This window comes from Meles meles, chromosome 4, assembly GCF_922984935.1.
Source record: "Meles meles chromosome 4, mMelMel3.1 paternal haplotype, whole genome shotgun sequence".
NCBI classification, from domain to species: domain Eukaryota; kingdom Metazoa; phylum Chordata; class Mammalia; order Carnivora; family Mustelidae; genus Meles; species Meles meles.
The window spans coordinates 42,149,211-42,170,704 of record NC_060069.1 but is presented as its reverse complement, the minus strand read 5'-3'; the positions used below and the strand labels follow the sequence as shown (position 1 = coordinate 42,170,704).

Sequence of the window (21,494 nt, the reverse complement as noted above, 5' to 3'; positions counted from 1 at the left end):
CTGACTCTTGGTTTCGGCTCAGGTTGTGATTTTGGGGTTGTGGGATCGAGTCCTGCGTTGGTCTTCGTGGGGAGTCTGCTTAAGACCCTTGCTCCCTCTTCCCTTCCCCACTCCAAACTTGTGTGCATGCTCTCTCGCGCTCTCTCAAAAATAAATCTTTAAAAAAAGAAAAGAAATACATGTCATATCATATTTATATGTGGAATCTAGAAAAGCCAAATTCATAGAAACAGAGTAGACTGGTGGTTGCTGGGGGCTGGGAGGTGGGGGAAACAGGGAGACTTTGGTCGAAAGATACAGACTTCCACTTAAAAGATGAATTTGTTCTGGGGATGTGATGTAGAGCACAGTTACGATCGTTGGCGATACTAGACTTGGAACACATACTTGTATACTTGGAAGTTAAGAGAGTAGATCTTAATGTTCTTGCCACACACACACAAGTGGAAATATACATGCGAAAATCTGTACAATTGAGATAACACATTTCATCCTTCATTATTTGTTTTTCTTACCCTTCCTGCATTTCTTCCAAGGGCTCAGAGTCTTCCTTCCCCACCCTGATGGGATGATTCGTTGTCTTCTGGCATATCTTGTGGCCGATGAGAAGTCTGCTGTCCATCTGATGGTTTGCCTTCTCTCTGGTGGCTTTTAATATTTTCCTGTGTTTTTCCTATTCTGTAATGATACACATTTTAGTGTGTCTAGATTGAACTGACTTTCCTTTACATTGCTCAGAATCTGGTCTGCATGTTTAGCCCGAGAATACATGTTTTTATTCTTGACTATTCGTAGACATTTCCTCTTGGACGCCCCCCTTCATTTTCTAACACTAATTTCCATAATAGGACATTTCTTCTAGGCTTCATCCATACACTGATGATTTGTTTTTTCTGTCATTGACTGTATTTTTCAGTTGGTTCTATTCCAAACTTCTGTTTTTGACACCGATTTTTTTCTCTCCGCCCCCGCCGCCCCAGCCCAGAGCCTTCTGACTCTTTTTCCTTCTAATAATACCCTGTTTTAGCTTTTGGTATCTATTCTCTCCTCTCCTTTGCTGTCTGAAGTACCTCGTCTTACCGTGCTTCGATCATTCTGTTACCCCGTTTCTAGAACAGCAGCTCTTCCTGTTTGTTGGGTTTGTGGACCTTCCTTCCCGTGGCTTGTTTCTTGTGGGGTCCAGAACTTCGCCATCCGCTTCCTCGCCAGCCCTGCTTTTCCGCGGAGCATCTCGGCCCCTGGCGTGCCGGCTGGCGTGTCTGCCTGCTGCCGCCGGGATCCTCTGGGTCTCCATGGGACAAGTTTTCCTGTTCGTCTCAGTTGGACACTCCTTCACCATAAAAACAGTGACTTCTGACTTGCTCGGGTCTGGAGTGAACAATTTTTATGGGTGATTCATCTCGCTCTGGGCCTGGAGTGGCTCTTCCTTGCTTCTTTTCCAGGCCAGTGGCTGGAATTTTTGTCTTTGACGTTGGTGACAGAGCAGCGCTTTGTGGTGCTCAGCGTTGGGCGGAGAAGCCCCGTTCCCCGGCTCCATCTGTCCCTGTTCGACTCCCGCCCCCAGCCCTTAGGACCTCCACCCGATCCGTCCTGACACATCCCGGATCTCCTCGGCCTGAGCTCTCCCCAGGCCCACCTATCTCCTAAGCGTGCTCATTTGTTGAACGATTTTTTCCCCCTTCATTTCTGGTACCTGGGATTTCCCTGCTAAGCTTCCATATTAACATTTACGTGTTGACAGTTTGACAGATTTTATGTTATCCAGCAGTTCTAAATATTTGCAGTAAGAAGGGAGCTCTTTCCACATCAGCTTATCCCGTAATGTTATCCTGAAGCTTTGGATTGTTTGCTGGATTTGCCTGGATCTGGTGTCTTTAAATTGCAATCTGTTTTCATATGTACGTGCTCCCCTCAGGCAACTTAAGCCTATGCACTTTATTTACCTAGCTGCTTCATGATTCTTAATTTAGTAACTCCCTATACATGGCCCTAAACAGGGCTCTCCGGGCAGACACAAGGTGCGGGTTTGAACGTTTCTCGGCGTTAGGCCCCCAAACACCCAGACCTTCAGTTCACTCAGGCCTTCCAGGGGTTAAATTAAATAACTAGTCACAGAGGACATTGTATTTTAGTGACTGTGAGACATTCAGTGGGACAAAGCTGTCTCCTCACAAAGAGGTGACTGATTGATTATAGTAATTTCTCTGCCATGAAGACTTCTCTCTGGCAAACACATTGTCTAGTTCCTGATTATTTAATAGTAATTCTTCAGGTAAAGATAGACCTACTTAATGTGGCTAGTGGGAATGAGAGGGAAAGGGTAAAAGATGCCAAGCTCATTTTGGTGAGCTTTCCACAGCTTCTCCGGCTTTCTCACTGAACGACAGTTACTGTCCTGCTCCTCTCCTCCCTTTCCTCAACCCACTTGATGAACCAAGCCAACACACACACACACACACACATGCACGCACACACGCCTGAAGTCCCATTTGTGCACCAGAACCACACAGAGAGGCGTAGTGGCTTGGAGGAAGGGAGTTGGTGTATATATACTTCCCCCTGCATCTGTCCATTTGTCCGTTTGTAATAACTGCTGATGGGACCGCCGCTCCTTTCCTTCTTCCAGCCGGGAATAGCATTTCCATGACCTTCCCTTCATGGCAGAATGAAATGGGGATAAAACGTTTGAGTGGCCTGGGTTCTAGAACGCGCAAGGCTTAGGTGAATTGAGAAAGAGGGAGGGAGTGAAACAAAGGGGAGGCAGATGTAGAGAAGCAGGCAACTCCCACCCTCCATCCAGAAAGAGCCAAGTGGCAGTGGGGTCAGCTCTGTCCAGGGCTGATTTGTTGTGGCCTGGTGGACAGAGGACACACCGCAGGTCCCACGGGAGAATGGAATGGCCTCTTAGAAAGCTACAGGTTGCCTCTCACTTGGAGAAAGGGAGCCTGTCCAGACCTGCCCTGGATGCTGCTGCTTGGCAGCAGTCAGGCAGGATCCCCTAATAGTTGCTAAGCCTGTTTCCCTTCCCATGCACATGGCTTAAATTGGATTATAAAGCCTTACCGCCATGCCTCTCCATTAGTAGTTTTTTTTTCTTTTATTCTGAGAGAGGCCACACACCTGCGTGGTCTCTTTCAGTCTGCCTTCCCAGCCTCCCCTTGGCCTAGCCTCACCCTCATTCCCCCCCTGCACTTCCCCAGCCTCCCTGTGCTCAGGCTCCCCATGTTTTCTCCTACCACAGGGCTCTGGCGTGTGTGCTGCTCTGTGCCAGGACCCTCTCCCCTCCCGCCTCTCCCCTAGAGAATCCATTTGTGAAACAGCGTAAGGCCTCTCTTCCTATGTCAGGGAGATACGGGATCTAACTTCCTCCAGGTATGGGGCCACTTGGTGCTACAGGATTTTCTGTCCCCTTAGTGCCCACAGTTCTTGGTCACGCCAGTTCGGAGAATGACGTGGTAGACCAAAGAGTGGTGGGCAGCCAAGCAAGTTTACTGAGCAGAAGTACAAAGCTCCCGGAGAGGGAGGGGGACCCTCGGAGTTCCTGAGTTTGAGGGTTTTTATGAAGTCTTTTGCAGAGCTTTCTTAAGCATTCAGGGTGTGCTGAGTCATGCCAATCAGGGCTTTGGTCACGTTTCTGTCTACCTGTTAATGTCCACGTGCTGATGGTCCTTTTTATGCTGACATCTGGGGGCTTATGTCTTAACTGCCCCTTGCCAGTGATAGTGACGCATGCTGTTGTGGTTAGCTATCTTATTTTAGAACAGTTTGCAGAGGTCATTTCTGCAAAGGCTGCAGAGTAGAATGTTCATGCAGTCCTGTCTAAGCTGCCAAACAGGACATCAGTGCTGTTTCACTGTAGCTATCCTGACTCCATCTTTGCTTGGGGACCCCGGCCCTGACGCCCTCACTGTCCAGCTAACTCCTAACATTGGGATCTCTACTGCAGACTGCAGATGAGACTGTCCGGTCTTGTGGGAGGAAGAGGCAGTGCCCACCTGCTCTCGAGATGCCGTGCTTGCCTCTTCCCCGGCTGCCAGAGCTAATCTTCCATTTGCAGATGGTTAGTTTCTGAAGGATTTCTGCTGCATTGAGGAGAGCTGATCGTTTATCACTGCACGATTTACCAACACGTGAAGTAGCGGAAAGAATCCATTCACTCCTGTTCCATTGACATGTGCTCGTGCACCGGGATGTCGCGGTGTCTCTGTGTGGGTCGGCACAAAGGGGTTCTGCGATGTTTTGGCACATGGCGTCAGCAGAGGGGATGTGGGAAGCTGGCTTCAAAGCAGACCCCCATTCAGGCTGCTCTCACTTGACTTTGCCCACCATCCCTGGGCAGAAGAGCCTGCCTTGCTGTGCTGCCTGGGCCGTGGTGCCTGTGCCATGGGTCCCCTGCATCTTTCAAGGCCCACGGCAGGGCTCCCCCATGTGGAGTAACCATGATTATTGCTGCTTTTTTCCAACCGTTTGTCCATTCCGTTCACTGAACAACCTGGATATGCCGACTTGCCTATAGCTTAGGCCTTGATGTTTGTAGAGTAAGAACCTTGTTGTTTCTCTTTGCTCCATGCTGCCTGTCCCTGGGGCACACTGCAGGAGGGTGGGGAATACTGACTAGGGCTGCTCGGAGGGTGGGGAATACTGACTAGGGCTGCTCGAAGCGCTCCGTGAGCACACTGAGTGCTTGGTGGTTCAGGATTTACTTAACAGTGCTAGAAAGTGACTCTCCTTTTCTTTCTCTCCAGTTACAAGTTATTCCCAAACTGCGTCCCATCCTTTGGGTTTCGCCATCTGCTGCCTCTTACAGACAGAGTGGACAGCTTCAACGAGGAGGTCCGCAAACAGCGGGTGTCCCGGAACCGCGACGCGCCTGAGGGGGGCTTTGATGCCGTTCTCCAGGCGGCTGTCTGCAAGGTAACTTTTCTTACTGGTGCCATCCCTACGTGTGGGCGGGTGTTGGCACTGCCAGTGGGAGGTGGCAGATTTTGAGCCACCCCAGCCTGCGGTTCCTGTCCATTCTTCAACCAGAGGGTGAGCTCAGGGGCCCTTGGGGAGATGCGGAGCAGTTCCGTCCCGTCGGCTGGGGCTCAGGGACCGGGCAGGGTTGGTGCATGTCTCTGTGTCAGGGTGTGGCTCTGCGCAATGGGATGCTGTCTTTGCCAGAAGACAGCTGCTCTGTGTTTATATTTTAGCTCATCTGCTTCTTTTCAGGGGAAAAAGGTAAAGTTCAAGCCCTGTGCATAGAAGCTTGTTGAGCTTTCTGGCCCAGTTTTGGTAAATCTTAAAGATCGCTGTATGAGGGAATCCAGCTGAAGAGGAGAATTGCGTGTCGTCTGAGGTTGCCTTTTTGTTTGTTTGTTTTCCCCACCAGCTTTTTCTGTGATATATGAATCCAGAGGGAGGACATGGACTTAGGTCAGAAGTGAACTCATGCTTTGAGAGGTTCCAATCTCAGTGAAATATATAAATGGAATGTTGGTAATAACTTCATTTTTTTTTTTTAATTGGAGTAGAGTTGGCACATGGCGTTACATTAGTTTCAGGTGTACAGCATAGTGGCTCGGTAAGTGTGTGCATTGTGTTGTTGTGCTCATCACGGGGCGGCTACCGTCCTCCACTGTACAACACTGTAATCACACCACTGACGTCATTCCCTACGCCGAAACTTTTATCCCTGGAAGTTATTCCTTCCAGAACTGGAAGCCTGTATCTCCCTCTCTGCACGCTTTTTGCCCATCGCCCCCTCCCCACTGCCCTCTTCTCTGGCAATCATTAGTTTGTTCTCTGTATCTATGGGTCTATTTTCTGCTTTTTGTTTGTGTGTTCATTTGTTTTGTTTTTTTGGATTCTATATAAGTAAAATCATATGGTAATCGGTCTTTCTCTGACATGTTTTACTTGGTGTAATACACTCTAGGTCCCTCCATGTTGTCACAAATGGCAAGAGCTCATTCTTTTTTTATAGCTGAGTAACACTCCAGTGTGTGTGTGTGTATCTAACCATTTGTCTGTTGATGGACACTTCAGTTTTTCCCAAGTCTTGGCTATTGTAAATAATGCTGGAGTAAACATGGGGGGTACATAGATATTTTCATCTGTTTTCATTTTCTTTGTGTAAATACCCAGTAGTGGAATTACTGGATCATACGGTATTAATGTTTTCAATTTTTTGAGGAGCCTCCCTCTGATTTTCCAGTGACTACACCAATTTCTATTCCCACCAACAATGCATGAGTTCTTTTTTCTCCATATCCTTCCCAAGTCTTGTTAGGTAATAACCTTTTCTTAAGTTAATTTCTACAGTCAAAACAACTCAGTAACAACAACAAAAGATTAAAAAAAAAAAACACTTGTGAATTTGCTATCCCCGCACATACTTTTATAATTTTTCCGTAGTAGTCAACGTAGAGCATGTGTAAATGATGATGCTCTTGAGAATTTTGGTGGCTCAGCAACCTTAGGGCAATCCTTGGGACCCCTGTGTTTGCGGAGGGCTGGGAAAGAGGGCTGGAACTCAGTTTGGAGAGGCTGCTATTCGAATGCTAAGTGACAAGCACTTAGTTGCCCACTTACCTAGTTTCTGACCTCAGAGAGTGTGTGTTCAGGGTGATTTTTTCTCTACTCCATCCTTGATCGAGTGCTAAGAGAGCCACGGTTGCCCTTTCTGAAATAAAAAATGGAAATGGTAGACAGGGAGGGGTAAAGGGAGGGAGATGGGAAGAGAACCCGGTCTCCTTCAGTCCTCTTCCTGTCCCACAGCAGCTCTGCTGTCATTCACTGCGTCCTTGGGCCGCCTCTAGAGGAGGTCTCACCGTGGCTCCTGTCCAGGACGGCTGCAGCGTGACCCTTCCCAGCTGCTGGCCAGAGCCACACAGTCTGATTCAGAGGCTCCCGGTGCTTCGCGGGAGTCCAGGAAGGCCAGACGGAACATACCTAGAACGTGTCCAGCTCTCAGTCGTTAGTTACCATGTGTCACAAAATGGGCCACTTACGGATTTGCTTCAGAAAGAAAAATTACATCTGGCACTCAGACTGATGGTATGAGGTGTTGTCTTCGTGGGTATTCTGCCAAATCGACTTCTTGGCGGGGACAAACAATGCAGGGAAACAAGATCCCTCTCATCTCCCCGTCCTGAGAATTTTGTGGATTTTCTTTTTTTGGAGGGAAGAAATCATCTTGAAGGCTCCGGGGGAAGAATGCAGCGATAGGACTAAGCGATGTCAGTTCTGTTAGTTCTGTTAGCATCATTGGCATGGCTGATTGAGTGTTGGAGGCACGGGGGTCTCCGAGAAGCCTCTGGATCCTTTCCTTTGCCTACAGAGCCTTCCTGTACCACCCCAGGCCCCTGCAAATCTCCTTGCCTTTGGAAACTTAGTATTTCAAGACTTGAGCATTTCAGAGATGCTGGCAGATGTTTTGAACTCCTTGCGTGGATCTGGTTTGTGAATTGTTGCCTGAGAGGCGCTTCATGACCATGTTTCAGTTTTATGTCTGTTGCCATTTCCTCCCACCATGGCCTTGGCCACAGCAGGTACCTGGAAAGTTAGTAAGTGCTCACAGTGATCTAGTCTGGGAGCCAGCAGCTTCTCCCTTACTATTCCTTTGCCTGTATGCTGTTGGATTATGTTTGGGGACATATCCAGAAATTTTCTTTTTCTTTTTTTTTTAAGATTTTATTTATTTATTTGACAGAGAGAGAGCACAAGTAGGCAGAGAGGCAGGCAGAGAGAGAGGAGGAAGCAGGCTCCCCGCTGAGCAGAGAGCCCGATGCAGGACTGGATCCCAGGACCCTGGAACCATGACCTAAGCCAAAGGCAGAGGCCCCAACCCACTGAGCCACCCAGATGCCCCCAGAAATTTCTTTCTTAACTTGGAATCACCTGTATAAGAAATGTCATCCTTCCTGGTTCACCATACCCTTACTTACAAAAGCCAAATACTGGAAATAGATTTTGGCTTACCTTTTGATGAAAGATTATGTGACTATCATACTCTTAAAGGACAGTTAAAGACTTGAATTATTCTCAAGATAAAGTAAGCGAGGAATGGAGAGCAAGTCACAAAACAGTATAGGCAGACGACATTATTTTGGAAACAAAAGAAAGAAGAATGTGGAAAAGATTGGAAGCAAATAGAAGCCTTGACAGTAATTCTCTCTGGTTATAGGACTGTGTGTGGCTTTTGTTTTCTTCACTGGTTTTTGATTTTTATATTTACCTACATTTTTACATTACTTTTGTATGATTTTTTTTTTTTTTTACTTAGAATGAAACATCTCAAACATACGGAAGTAGAGAGAACAGTGAAATTAAACCCATGTGATGTCGTCTGTCTTTGACAGTGACCAACTGCTAGCCCACCTTGTTTCATTTATGTTCCTCACCGTTCTCTCTTCCGTTATTTGAAGCAAATCCCAGCTATCAGTTGTTTCAATGATATTTAGATTTTGAAAGATAATTAGATTTTGAGAGTTTTTTTGGTTTTTCTTTCTTTCTTTTTTTTTTTTAAGAGCTAAGCATTTCTGACTTTCTTTACTGGGTTTTCTTCTGCCTGATGATTGGCGCAGGTTCAGATTAAAGGCTGTTCCACTCAGTCCTGCAGACCGAGCATGATGGAAACTGTGCCTGGAGAGCAGGGTCATGAGGGCCAGAGCTGGCAGGACAGCCATCTGTGCCCCCATCCCACCCGCCAGCAGAGTGTGGCCAGCAGAGCGTGACCGTGAGCCCTTGAGCCCTTGGAGATGAGCTGATAGCAGGCTTAAGCAGCTCACACGGGCCTCTTTGTTCTGGTTTCATTCTCACCCAGGTTTCCCCCCCCCCCCCATAGAATGTTATCAGCTTGTGGGATTTAGGGCTATGGAATGTTCACATGCCTGACCTCAAATCCCACCTCTGTGGCTCGCTTTATATTTCTTGGAAAGCTGTTCTTTCAGCAAAAAGAAGGGAACTATTTCTAGTTAGGATTCCATTTAGGATAAGGACCCTGATTCTACCCGTACAAGTCTTTGCCCCGCAGCAGGTCACATTGATGTGATAGGCCATTTAAAAGGCGTCCACAGCTGAGGGAGGCTTCTGTCCTCAATGCAGGCATTTTTTCCAGTCTTCTATCTGGCTAGGTTGGATAAAGGAATAACGCTACTGTTCTTACTTTCTTATGTTTATCTAGAAACCGTGCTCAAACCTTTCTTGGTCGGAATAATAATTTCCCCATTACCGCTTTTATTGCTCTCCCAGGACTTTCTAGAAGTTGACTCTAGGTTGTTTATTCTGAAATTGTGTAGATAGAAGTGTGTTGAGTGGTTCAGACTGGAATTAGGGTTGCTTTCCTGTTCTCCCTGAGCTGAGCCTGCCCTTGGCCTGGGGGGATGTGGGAGGGTGGCCCAGGAGCTCTGCATTCCAAGTTGTCACTCACCCCTTTGTGGTTGTTCTTGGTTAAAGAGGTGACCTGTGAATTTGAGCTTGGCCGGGCGCATCCTGGCTACATGGGGTCCTAGGGGCAGCTTTCTCCAGTTAGACAGGAAGTAAGATACATGCGACCAAGCACATTCCCCTTTTGTCTTCAGCTTCTAGGCCCCCAGCTTTTATCCTGAACAGCCTTCAGCAGACTTTGTCTGAATATTGATTCTCTGACCTTGCACTGTCTGTTAAATTTTTAAAGCATTATATGTCCTCCCAGAAATAGGTGGATGAGTCAGTCTCAAAGCAAACAAAGTAAGTTACATGCTGAGTAAAAAGTCTGTGGCCTGGCTTGGGTCCCTTTATGCCTTTGCTGGTGAGAACATTCTAATCTAGAATGGAGACACGGCCCCAGAATTGCTGGGCACTCTGGCAAGACTTTCTGCAGGAATCCAAATTCTGCGGACCCCTAGAAACAGAATCATTGCTGCCCTTGTTCTGCCCTCATCTACACTCCAGGCGTTCTGCATATGTTCTCTCTGAGGCTCAAGCAGTCCATCAGGGTATTGGTGGTGCTGGTGGCCGTCCCCAGCTGACTGGGAAGGAAACTGAGCAGCACAAGAATTCGTGAAACTTGGGGCGCCTGGGTGGCTCAGTGGATTAAGCCGCTGCCTTCGGCTCAGGTCATGATCTCAGGGTCCTGGGATTGAGCCCCGCATCGGGCTCTCTGCTCCGCAGGGAGCCTGCTTCCTCCTCTCTCTCTGCCTGCCTCTCTGTCTACTTGTGATCTCTCTCTCTGTCAAATAAATAAATAAAATGTTTAAAAAAAAAAAAAAAAGAATTCGTGAAACTTACTGTTAGTAAGAGGTAAAGCCAGACTTTGAACCCGATCTGGTTGATTCTAAAGCCCATGCCCTGACTGTTAGCTGGTGCCTGGTGCTTTGGGAAATAGTGACAGTGCCGTGCAGAGCAGGGAGGACCCAGCTTTGAGTAACGTCGTGGGATCAAGCTCAGCCTCTTGTGCTGCTTACTGGTTCCATGAAGGCCAGCTGACTGCTCTGGGCGTCAGAGCGCTCATCGGGAAAGTGCAGGGAGGTGGGATTGGAGGCAGGATCTCTAGGATATCCTCGGTTGTGCTGGTCGGGGCTCCTTTCCCTGAAGGACTTGCTGTGGCCCCTCCCCCTTTGCTCAGAGCCCTTGTGTTTTTTTTTTGTTTTTTTTTAAGATTTTTTTTTTTAAGATTTTATTTATTTTTTGACAGAGAGAGAGAGAGAGATCACAAGTAGGCAGAGAGGCAGGCAGAGAGGAGGGGGAAGCAGGCTCCCTGCTGAGCAGAGAGTCTGTTGCGGGACTCCATCCCAGGACCCTGGGATCATGACCTGAGCCGAAGGCAGTGGCTTAACCCACTGAGCCACCCAGGCGCCCCCCTTGGTTTGGCTGTTCACTCTTGAGCCTCCTGCCAGGGCAGGGCTGCAACAGATACCTGTAGAGGGTAGGAAATTCCCCGTGCCAGGAGTCAGGCACAGCTCTGAGAGGTTTCCACTCTGCTCTCTCCTCTGTCCCAGCCTACCACAGAGTGGATTTGGGTTTTGGGGGTTCTGTTTTTGGGTTTTTTCCCCCTTCATTTGCCTGATTTCTTTTAAACCTTAGATTTGTGTGGTTTTTCCAAGCATGGTTTGAGAAACGTATGTACTTCTCGGAGAAGGCTGCTGTCCCTGACACTCAGTGTTACCTGAAGGAACTCCCTGTCCTGTTCCTTGTCCTCACAGCCTGGGTTCTCCATCAGCATATGTGAGGGGCTTCTGCTGGCAGACTGTACCCCAGTTTGGGGGACTTGTTCCCTCCCCATCATGTGTGTGCTTCCTCTCGCTCAGTGTCTCGGTGAAACACCAGAAGTCTGGCGCCTCGCAGTGGCCCAGGGAAGCCTCAGGGAAGCCTCAGGGACCGTGCATGCAGGTGTGCGGGTGCTCTGTCTGAGCCCAGGTGGCTTTTTTGCCCGAGGTGGTGAAGATTCTCCTTGGCTTTCTAGTTTGCAGGTCCTTGCGGTCTCCTGTGCATTTTTGAATCATGTCACTGTTTTGATCCCTGAGGCGCTGTTTCCTCGTTCTGCCTGGTGCCTGTAAACTGCACTTTGGGTATCGGCCACCCTGCCAACAGCTGCTTGTTGACACAGGGAGTGGGAACACACTGTTACAACTCCACCCAGGTGGGGATGGGAGCTTTTGTCTCTTTGGGTCCTCCAGCAGAAGCCTGTAGTGCCTGTTTTGAGGGTGTTCACATCCCTGGACTCACTTGGCTAATGAAGGCAGGGGAGAATCATCCTGGGGAGAGGGTAGGAGGCCCACTCCATGACTGAGGCTAGGATATCACTTTTTCATTTCAAGTTAGGGGCTCTTCACTGCTTTAAATGTCTGTTGGGAAAGAGGAAAAGAGACAAGGAATGATTCTTGGGTTCTTCTGGCCCTGTTCTCTCCCTAAGCCTCCACCCCTGCCGTCTGCATTCCCGCCACAATGACCTTGATAGTGACCTTGACTCTTGTACTCTGATTCAGGTAGGGCCGGTTGCACGTGTTGTTTTCTCTGTTTGCAGTACTCCTCCCCTGTATTCCTGCTTTTCTTTCTTTCTTTAACTTTTTCATTAATAAACTTTATTTTATGTAAGAGCAGATTTAGATTCACAGCAAAATAGGGCAGAAAATGCAGAGTTTCCATATGCCTCCTATCCGTACCCCCACTCTAGCCCCATTGCCCCTCCCCCACCAGCAACATCCCCACCAGAGAGGTATATTTGTTACAGTCCGTGAACCAGCGTTGACACATCGGTATCCGCTGAAGTCCAGAGTTAACTTCTGGGTTCACTCTTGGTATTGCACGTCCCGTGGGTTTGGACCAATGTACAATGACATGTAACCCCCATGATTGTATCACATAGAACCCCTCACTGCCCTGAAAGTCTTTGCTTCACCTCTTCATCCCTCTCTTCTTACCCACAAACCTGCTTTTCTTTGAATGTCTAGTATCTGCCTACTGATGTTTCAGACCTCCACTTTGTGTTGTGTGTCAGGGAAGCCCGATGGAGCCTCTTGCTGTGGTCAGCGCACCAGACTCTTGGTCACATTTACTTTAGTTACCGTTTCTTTGTGTTTGGGCCACTCCTTGAGTGATGTCTGCCTCCCCTTCGAGACAGTAAGCCCCCGGAAGGCAGGGACCCCATCTCTTTTCTCACTACTGCATTTCCCTAGCACCCAGCACATTGCTTGGCACATAACAGTCCCTCGTTAAACATTTGGGCAGCAGGGCGCGTGGGTGGCTCAGTAGGTTAAGCGTCTACCTTCGGCTCAGGTCATGAGCTCAGTGTTCTGGGATTGAGCCCCGTATCGGGCTCTCTGCTCAGCAGGGAGCCTGCTTCCTCCTCTCTCTCTGCCTGCTGCTCTGCCTACTTGTGATCTCTCTCTGTCAAATAAATAAATAATATCTTTAAAAAAATTGGGGGAGCAAACAGAGGCTTTGTTCTCACAGATTCCTTTATGCTTCTAAGTTTAGGCACCTGCAGGTCCCCTGGCTCCAAGCCCCTCCACCCTCCTGTGGGACGGGGCTGCCTCCACGTCATTCACAGAGCTTCATATGTTCAAGAGAACCGGAAGTAGTATTCTCCCACTCAGCAAGTGTCTATTGGTCCACCTAGTGAGTGTTCTGTGGCAGGGGCGGTGGGAAGAACGAAAGAAAGATGGGGGAGACGTCCCTGTCCTCGGGGTTTGATTTGAGCTCACAGACCCAGCAGAAGGTAGTAACAACCTCTTTGTAAACATTAGCAGGAACCATATGAAGTTACTGATATTTGATGATCAGTGGTATTTGATACTTGACTACTAATAGTTTCTGCTAAAAAAAGACCAACTTCGTGTGGTTTAGCTTCATACATTCCAAACGTTTCTCTTCTAATATTTGGATTGGACTCTCCCAGAAAGTCCACATCAGACAAGATCTGTTGCTTGGGCTTGGGCTTGGGCTTGAAGGGAATGTCTCAGTCCTGACTCACAGGCCAAGATTTCTTTTCCCCAAGGAAAGAAATACTACACTTTTGCCCTCCTTAGGTTTAGCCACAGAACAGATTTTAAAAAGAAAAATGTTCATTGCAAAGTATGGATGGAAGCAGGAAAAACAACTAATGGGAACATGATTATTGTCATAAAGTGACAGAACTAGACTTGAATGTCGGCATGATTGGGGAAGCCAGTCACAGAACTAACCTCCGTTTTCCTGATGTGTCGTATTCGAATTCAGACTCGGTGGTCCCCAAGCTCAGATCTGCTGTGTGGTCAGCCTGCTGGCCGGTCAGATCAGCCCCCTTTCCATCCTCGTTTCCTCCCTCAAACATGTTTTCTGTCCCAGTGCTTGCCCGAAAGGGCAGTGTGCAGTGTTTTATTAATACTTCTGAAGATTTGTGGCGTACTTACTGTGTGCAGGACACCATGCTCGGTGCAGTGAGGATGCCTGGATGACTGAGCCCCAGCTCCTGTCCCTATGAGCAGGACTCTGGCTGGAAGGCAGGTGCTCACCCGACAACCTGCGGGACCCGCGGAGCACAGAGCCAGCCCCTGAGGACCTACTGACCAAATCACAGCGTTCTTCTGCTTCGGGGTGTTCCCTTGTTCTCTCTGCCTCCTGGTCTCCCCTGCTGATGATGTTATTGATTACCATTGGTTTCGTGCTTTGTGAGAGCCAGGCTTCGTGCCAAGTACCTCAGAAGGGCTTATTTTACTACGTCCTTTTGAATGTGGTTTTACTATCCCCTTCGGACGAAGAGACATGCCTAGGAAGGTTGAGCATTTCTCAAGGTTTTTCCAGCTAGAAATGACAGAGCCGGAGCTGGGACTGGACCCACTCCCCCAGCTCTGTGGCCGGAGTTCTTCACCTTGGCGTGAGAGTGCCTGCTGATGCTGTGTCCCACAGGAGCACAGGGGTGGGAGGCGTGTGCTTCCAAGGACAGCAAGTCCTCATCTAAGGAACCATTGCAGTTTCCCACGAGAGGAGGCCTGACATGGTCCCAGGGGAACACAGTTGCACATGCTGCTGTTTCTCTGGGACTGAGTTTCTTGTTTATCAGGGAAAGGTTACCACGTGGCTCTGTCCGCCCTCAGGACTTCCCAGGGAGACCTCTACTGCCGTCCCACGGTTGGAACTGGAACGCTGGTGGAGCCCAGCCCTTTGAGCGAGCATGCTAATCATTGCCGGTGGCTTCCCTCTCTGTAAAATGGGAACTCTGCTCCTTCTCACTCATAATTCAGTGGTTCTGCCCACAGACAGCGCTATGGTGAGACACTTTTTCAGACGGTGGGTCTTTTCCAGCAACAAGGGAGCACATGGCTGGAGACGGAGGCCAGTGGGCTGTATCAATACCTACATGTAGGGTGAGCATTCACTTTAATTAGATTGACCTTGAGCTCTCCAAACCCAGTCACTTAAAGCCAGTGTTTGCATCCTCACTGGAAATGCCCTGGGGATGGCACATTGATTCCAGGCAGCCCTTGTATGTGAGCACCGTGTACTGGAGAGAGCTATGTGTCGCCTCGGAACAAGCAGGCCAGCCCACATTCAGGTGGCTTCCATCCCTGTTCCTTAAGGCAGCCGAATGGGACATCAGCTTTTCTCCAGTTCCTGGGAACCAGCATTTCAGGCCTTCCCAGACTCTGTTCTGTTGGGGCAGTCTTTTTTTTTTTTTTTTAAGATTTTATTTATTTATTCGAGAGAGAGAGAAACAGAGATAGCAAGCGAGAGAGAGAGAGCATGAGCTGGGGAGAGGGAGAAGCAGGCTCCCCACCAAGCAGGGAGGCTGACATAGGACTCAATCCTGGACGCTGGGATCATGACCCAACTGGAAAGCAGACACTTAACCAACTGAGCCACCGAGGTGCCCCCTGTTGAGGCATTCTTGAGGCTACCCTTCTCGCTGGTCATGCCTGGCTGTGGTCACTGTGTGTAAGCAAGTCACTATGGAATGGATCTGGAGACTGACAGGCTTCATGTGAGCCCATCAGAGGATTCAGCGCCACATGCAAGAGCCCAGTCCCAGCCCCGCTTTCCTCTGTGAGGTCAAACCCCGACCCGGGAACTGCATGTGCCTGGGATGGGGGCGCTGTGTCTAAGATGCACGTTGACAGTGAGAGAACAGAGGAGGTGAGTGAGTGGATGGTGCTGGACTTGAAAACCACATCTTAGGAGGAGTCAGTTAAACGTTGACCAGGAGGAGAGACACCAAGGAAAAAGTACATCTGACCTCAGACATCATCACAAAGGAGGGACTAGACTTCTCCGGATGTTCTGGGGGGTGGGGGTGTGCTAGGATAGCTGGAGGGAAGCAGGTTCGAGTTCGAGGTAAGGGAGAATTTTCTAACAAAGATCTCTGCTCAGCCGTGGAGTGGACTGCTGGATGGGGCGGTGAATATGTGTGGGGGCCGCCTGTGCACGTGGTGGGGACACCAGAGGAGAGCTCCCTGCACTGGGCGGGAGCCAGGACAAGACCCGCTCTGGGACTCCTTCCAAACTTCAGGTGCTGCATCTTTGCTGAGTCACTTTCTGGAACCAGTAACCACTAGTGCATTTGTTCTTGGACTTGCCCGTTCTAGCCTGTCTTCTGTCACTCCCAGCAGGACACCGTCTCAGCTGCCTTTCTGTTTGGCTGTCATGACCATGAACTCTACCGTGCACACTCATTCGTGTGCCAAACACAGCTTCTTTTGAGCTGGTGCCTAGAAAAGCTTTCCCTGCTCCCAACGGCTTTTCCATGGGGCCACCTTACCATGGGGTAGAAGTAGGGAGGGGGACCTAGAGACAAACTGGAGGTCGGCAGGGGAGATGGAAGCCTATTCTTTTTCTAAAGATTTATTTATTTGGTAGAGAGAGTGAGAGAGGTGGGAGGGGCGGGGAGAGGGAAAGAGTCTGAAGCGGATTCCTCGAGGAGCAGAACGCGGAGCCCACCTCCGGGCTCGAGATCACAACCCTGAGATCCCGACCTGAGCTGAAACCAAGAGCCGGAGGCCTCACTGTGCCACCCGGGTGCCCCTGGCAGCCTGTACTTGATCTCTTGAGTGACGCTCCTCCTCTGCCACACTTTGCAGTCCCCGATGATGACAGAAACCACGTCCTCTGCTGCCCGGTCCCCATGCTGTCTTGGGCCAGATGTTAGATGTAAACAAAGCAGCAAGTTTGTCTTCACTCGAGGAGCCAGTTTGTTCATTTTCTCAAAGTCAGGAAAGCCTGGTCTGCCGTCTCTGTTCCCACTTCCCCGTTTTGTGGACTCTGGCCTCCTCTTCACCGTCTCACAGAGCCCCAGGGTCACCAGACTGGCTCCCGGCTCCCGGTAGCCATCCCCGTGGCCTGCCCAACCTCTCCCTGCTCTTGCTCCCGCTCCCAGAGCTCGATGCAGACAAGCCAGCCTGTAGCCCTTCATGCTTCCCGTGTTTAGGTGTTTGCACTGAGATGCCAGTGAGATTGGAAGGCATGGTAGAGAGCTGTTGGGATTGTGAGTGATTGATAGGAGAGGTCTGACCCTGCCAGGGCGGGCTGCGGCGCCTAGCTCCGACTCTGAGCGTGTGCTCACCTGCTCGTTCTTCCCCGCGTGCCAAGCACGTGCTCCCTCCAGTGCTCTTGCTCTTCTGGGGGTGGGCCCTGCACCCCTTTCTCTCTTCCCGCACCTCCAGATCTTCGCTGCTGAGGACAAATTCCCTGCTGAGTTCTCCACCCTGGGAAAGTCCTCTCTGGCCCCAGTTTGACAGCTTGGTCCCCACAGAATAGGTAGACGGTTTGCCTCAGGGACCTGGATGGAATTGGAGATTCGTGGCTTGGGGACCATCCGCCTAGCCACTCATTACTCCTGCCACACACCTGTAGTCCACGGATGGCTGCTTTCCACATAGTGTGGTCTCCTGCCTGTGTGGGTTGCCTCCCTGGAACAGCTGGGGTATGCTGGGTCATGGTCACACCTCCCGGGGAACTGTAGGCAGGTGGCCTGGAGGAAGGTGGGAAGTCGTGGGTAGCATTGCCCAGGGGCTCTGGCTCAACACAGGAATGAGAGAGTTGAGAGTTTGGGACTAGCTGGTGCTGTTGGGGAACCAGAGAAGATGAAAAAGGTATTTCCAAGGTTTCTGGAGAAGGCATGTGAGAGACCCGTTGTCAAAATGAGAAGCTTGGGGGGTGGTTGATCTGGGGATAAAGATGGTGCTGCACCTTCAGATGAGCTGAATTCTGAGTGACGGCAGACAACTTGGGTTTTGGCGCAGACCTGGGAGGAAAGCTCCAGAGAGAGGTCAAGTGCAGGGTGTTTTTGCCAGTCATCCAAGTAAACCTCCACAGAGCGGGGCAGGGGGCGGAGAGTGTTGTCTTTGACCTCATCCACCTGCTGGGAGAGCAGCCAGAGGGCAGGAGCAGGATGGGGCTGTGTGCCAGACAGGGCAGGGGGGCTCGAAGGAGTTCCGGATTGTCCCAGAGGCCCCAAGAGCAAGGCCTGCGGTGGCCATGGGATTGGTTCTTAACCTGTGGCACATGACACTCATCTGGGGACCTTTAAAAACCCTGACAGCTGGGCCACAGATCAGCCCAGTTTGATCAGCAGCCCTGGGCATTAGTGTTGGTGAAGCTCCCTAGAGGAACCTACAGTGCAGCCAGGACAGAGAACATGTGCGCATGAGGGAGGGAGACGGGGTCCAAAAATTACTCTCTAGGGGTCACATGGAGACAGATCAGAGAGGACAGGAGGATGCCCCTGGGAATAGACGGGGCAGCAAGTCCCCTTGGTGACAAAAAAGGTGAGGTCACCTGAGCAAGTGCAGGAATGGGTTTGAAGGTGGAAACAGTTCTCGTGGTGAATTTGATGCAGGTCTGAGCAAAGAGCCAGGAGAAGTTAAGTAAATCGCGACCTTGGCCCAATGCCAGAGTCGGGTATGTTTCCGTCCAGCCCAGCCCCTGAAGTTTTCATCTCGTGGCTGACCTCTATGGCATTTAATGAAACTGGCTTTTAAATATATTGTTTTTACCCTGAGACATGGAGGAAAATGTAGCTACATAAATAGGTCTAGGTTTTCTCCCCTTCTCTTAATTTTTTTTTTTTCTAAAATGAGAATGTGTTCAATCTAAAAGTATAGAAAATGCAGGTGAGCAGAAAGTAGAATAAACATCGCCCATGATCCTACAGGGCAAAGATAAGACTGTGCGCTTCTGAATTACAGAGGGGTCAGGGATTTGCAGCTCCATGGGAATACTGATTGACGGTCATTGTCATTTTTAACTGTTCACTAGGTACAGGCCACTCCCGTGTGTCATCCTCTCAGACAGCCCCATTTTGTCAGTATTCTGTCAGTATTCTGTTATCTCCTTTTTATGAAGGAGAAGCTGCCCGGGAAGGATTGAGTAACTTGCCTCAGGTCAGAAAGACAGGTTGAGGCAGGTGTGGGGCTGACTTGGGAGGGAAAGGATGGGGCCCCTTGCTGCTGTGTGATGCTGCCTCTGACAAGAGAATGTGTCCGAGCTGTGTTCCCTCCCACATTATGGACACGGGGTCTGTTCATGTCATTTCTTGTAATTGAGACTTTGTGAGCAAACCAAGTCTTCCTTAAATGCAACAGCTTTATTGAGGAGATATATATATATATATATATATATATATATATATATGATGTATAACAAACTAGACATATTGAAAGTGTACAGTTTAAGAAATTTGACACGTTTCCACACCACCTGTGAGATACACACACACACAGCCCATGATCAAGATAACGAACATATCCTTCCTTCTCCAGGGAGCATTGGTTCTCCTTTGTCATTTCTCCCTCCTCCTCCTCCTCCTCCTCCTCCTCACCCCAGGCAGCCCCTAATTAGCTTGCTGTCTCAGTACTTGAGTTTGCATTTGCTCAAATTGTCTATATTCAGCATACCTGCTTTTTTGGCCTGGTTTCTTTCACTGAGCGCAGTGATTTTGAGACTTACCTGTTCTGTCGAGTATCTCCATCCTTCCTTTGTTAATAGAATTCCACTGCATGGACGGACCACGGCTTGTTCATCCGTGTTTGGCTGGCTGGGTGTTTGAGTGGTTTGTGATATCTGGTCGTTCTGGCCTATTGCAAACAGCTGCTCTGAATGTGTGCGTTCACATGTTTGCGCGGATGTTCGCCTTTGTTTCTTTTGTTTCTGTAGCTGGGAGTGGACTTGCTGGGTCATCTGGTGGGTGTTGAACCTTTTAAGAAACTGCCAGACTGTTTTCCAAAGCACACGTATCATCTTATGTGGCTTGCGGCGGCGTGTGACTCCACATCCCCCTCAGCATTGGATGTGGTCGGTCTTTTTCGGTTCAGCGGTTCTTTTAGGTGTGCGGTAGAATCTCATTGAGGTTTGAAGTTTTAACTCAAGGCCTTTTTCAGCTTCTCTGTGTGCCGTCCTTCGTCGCCCCTGGGACCATGGCGGAGCCTCCCACGTCCAGCAGTGTAAGGCCAAGGGAGAAAATGCAGAAATTAGTACCAGTCTTCGAGTAATAACCGCAGACCCTTTGTGTAGCCCCTCTTTTATGTGCTGAGAGCTTTGTAATACATTATGACTACACCCAGCTTCAGCCCTGCAAAATAGGATTTCCTCCATTTTTGTTGCGGATGAAGAAACCAAGGTCGAGAGAGGCATCTCAGAGCAAAGCAGGTTTGATTTCAGCCTCATCTGCTCAAAAGCTCGTGTACTCTCTCTCCCATGCCACACTCCATCCTGCAGCTGTCCTTTCTTGAAAAAAAGCAATCTGCTGTCCCACCATTGCTGTCTGCCCCAGACATGGCAGACAGAACTTAAGCCTTGCAAATAGTCCAGGCGGACTGTAGGAAAATTATTTCTAACGTGAATTCTCTCTGGAGTCCCTGCTTACAAAATCTGAGCCCCAAAGCCTGGGCAGATAAATAAGCATGGCTAGACTCATTCTCTGCAGCCCGGCCTCTGGGCCAAGTCTGTTAATGCCACTTACATAATAAGAGTCTAGGTCAGGGAAAACAGAATTATTATTATCAGGCCGCACCATTCTTTGTTTGTAGAGCTATTTCTGTTTCAGATCCAACCTTTCAATTTAACAAACATTTATCTTGGACTTGGCAGTCAGAAGTTGAGAGACTACTAAGTATTTTAATATTTTATTTATTTATTTTGACAGGCAGAGAGCACAAGTAGGCAGAGAGACAGGCAGATAGAGAGGGGGAAGCAGGCTCCCTGCTGAGCAGAGATCCTGGGTCGATCCCAGGACCCAGATCCTGGCTCGATCCCAGGACCCAGAGATCATGACCTGAGCTGAAAGCAGAGGCTTTAACCCACTGAACCACCCAGGTGCCCGGAGACTACTAAGTATTTTAATGAATTCTTTCATTTCTCTCTGTGTGTGTGTGTGTGTCTCTCTCTCTCTCTCTCTCTCTCTCTCTCACACACACACACACACACACACACCCCTATCCCATCCTCTCTCTCTACATGATTGGCCAGTCCAGCTTTGTGAGTAAGAAAGAGATCCCCTGAATGGGGCTTCTCTGGTTCCTACTTGTTCATTGACCTTGGGCTAGTGACTTAACGTCTCTGGACACCGCTTTCCCCATCTTCACGACGGCGCTGTATTCCCTGCATTAGAAGGGCTGCGGTGAAGATTAAGTGGAAGAGTGGAGGTGATCAATAAATGTTTACTGTTATTCCTGTTTTTACTAACAAGAAGAAAAGCTCTTGAGGCATTAAGTAATCTGGTCAAAGCTACACAGGTAATTAGGGGTGACAGCAAAATGGAAATGTCCATCTCGGGGCACCCAAGTTCCACACTGTCTGTGCCCTTGCTGCCAGCCTCCTGTAGGTCCCTACAAGCCCCCAGGGAAGCTGGCGCGGAAGAGAAGGCGGAAGTGGCTGACAGACCAGTGTTCACAGCCCAGTCTTGGGAAAGTGGTACTTGCTTCTGAAAGACAGTTGGGGGCATAATGGAAAAAAGATCCTGCCTGTCATCTGGCCCCCAACCACATTATGGTGTATGTTGTTTCAGCTGCTCTGACTCTCTTTTTTCGAGAAAGTCCGGCTTGTTTCTCATGGTTTGCAGTCAT

The 21,494-nt window shown here is 49.3% G+C and overlaps 1 protein-coding gene across 2 annotated transcripts in view; it reads left to right on the top strand.

The window, feature by feature from the left end:
- Positions 1-21,494, top strand: part of ITGB5 (integrin subunit beta 5) — a 113,117-nt gene that overhangs the window by 37,529 nt on the left and 54,094 nt on the right. For both annotated transcript variants that reach the window (XM_046001827.1, XM_046001826.1), the window contains one exon: positions 4,746-4,914. In XM_046001827.1, coding sequence (XP_045857783.1) covers positions 4,746-4,914 — 169 coding nt within the window. The remainder of the gene's footprint in view (positions 1-4,745; positions 4,915-21,494) is intronic.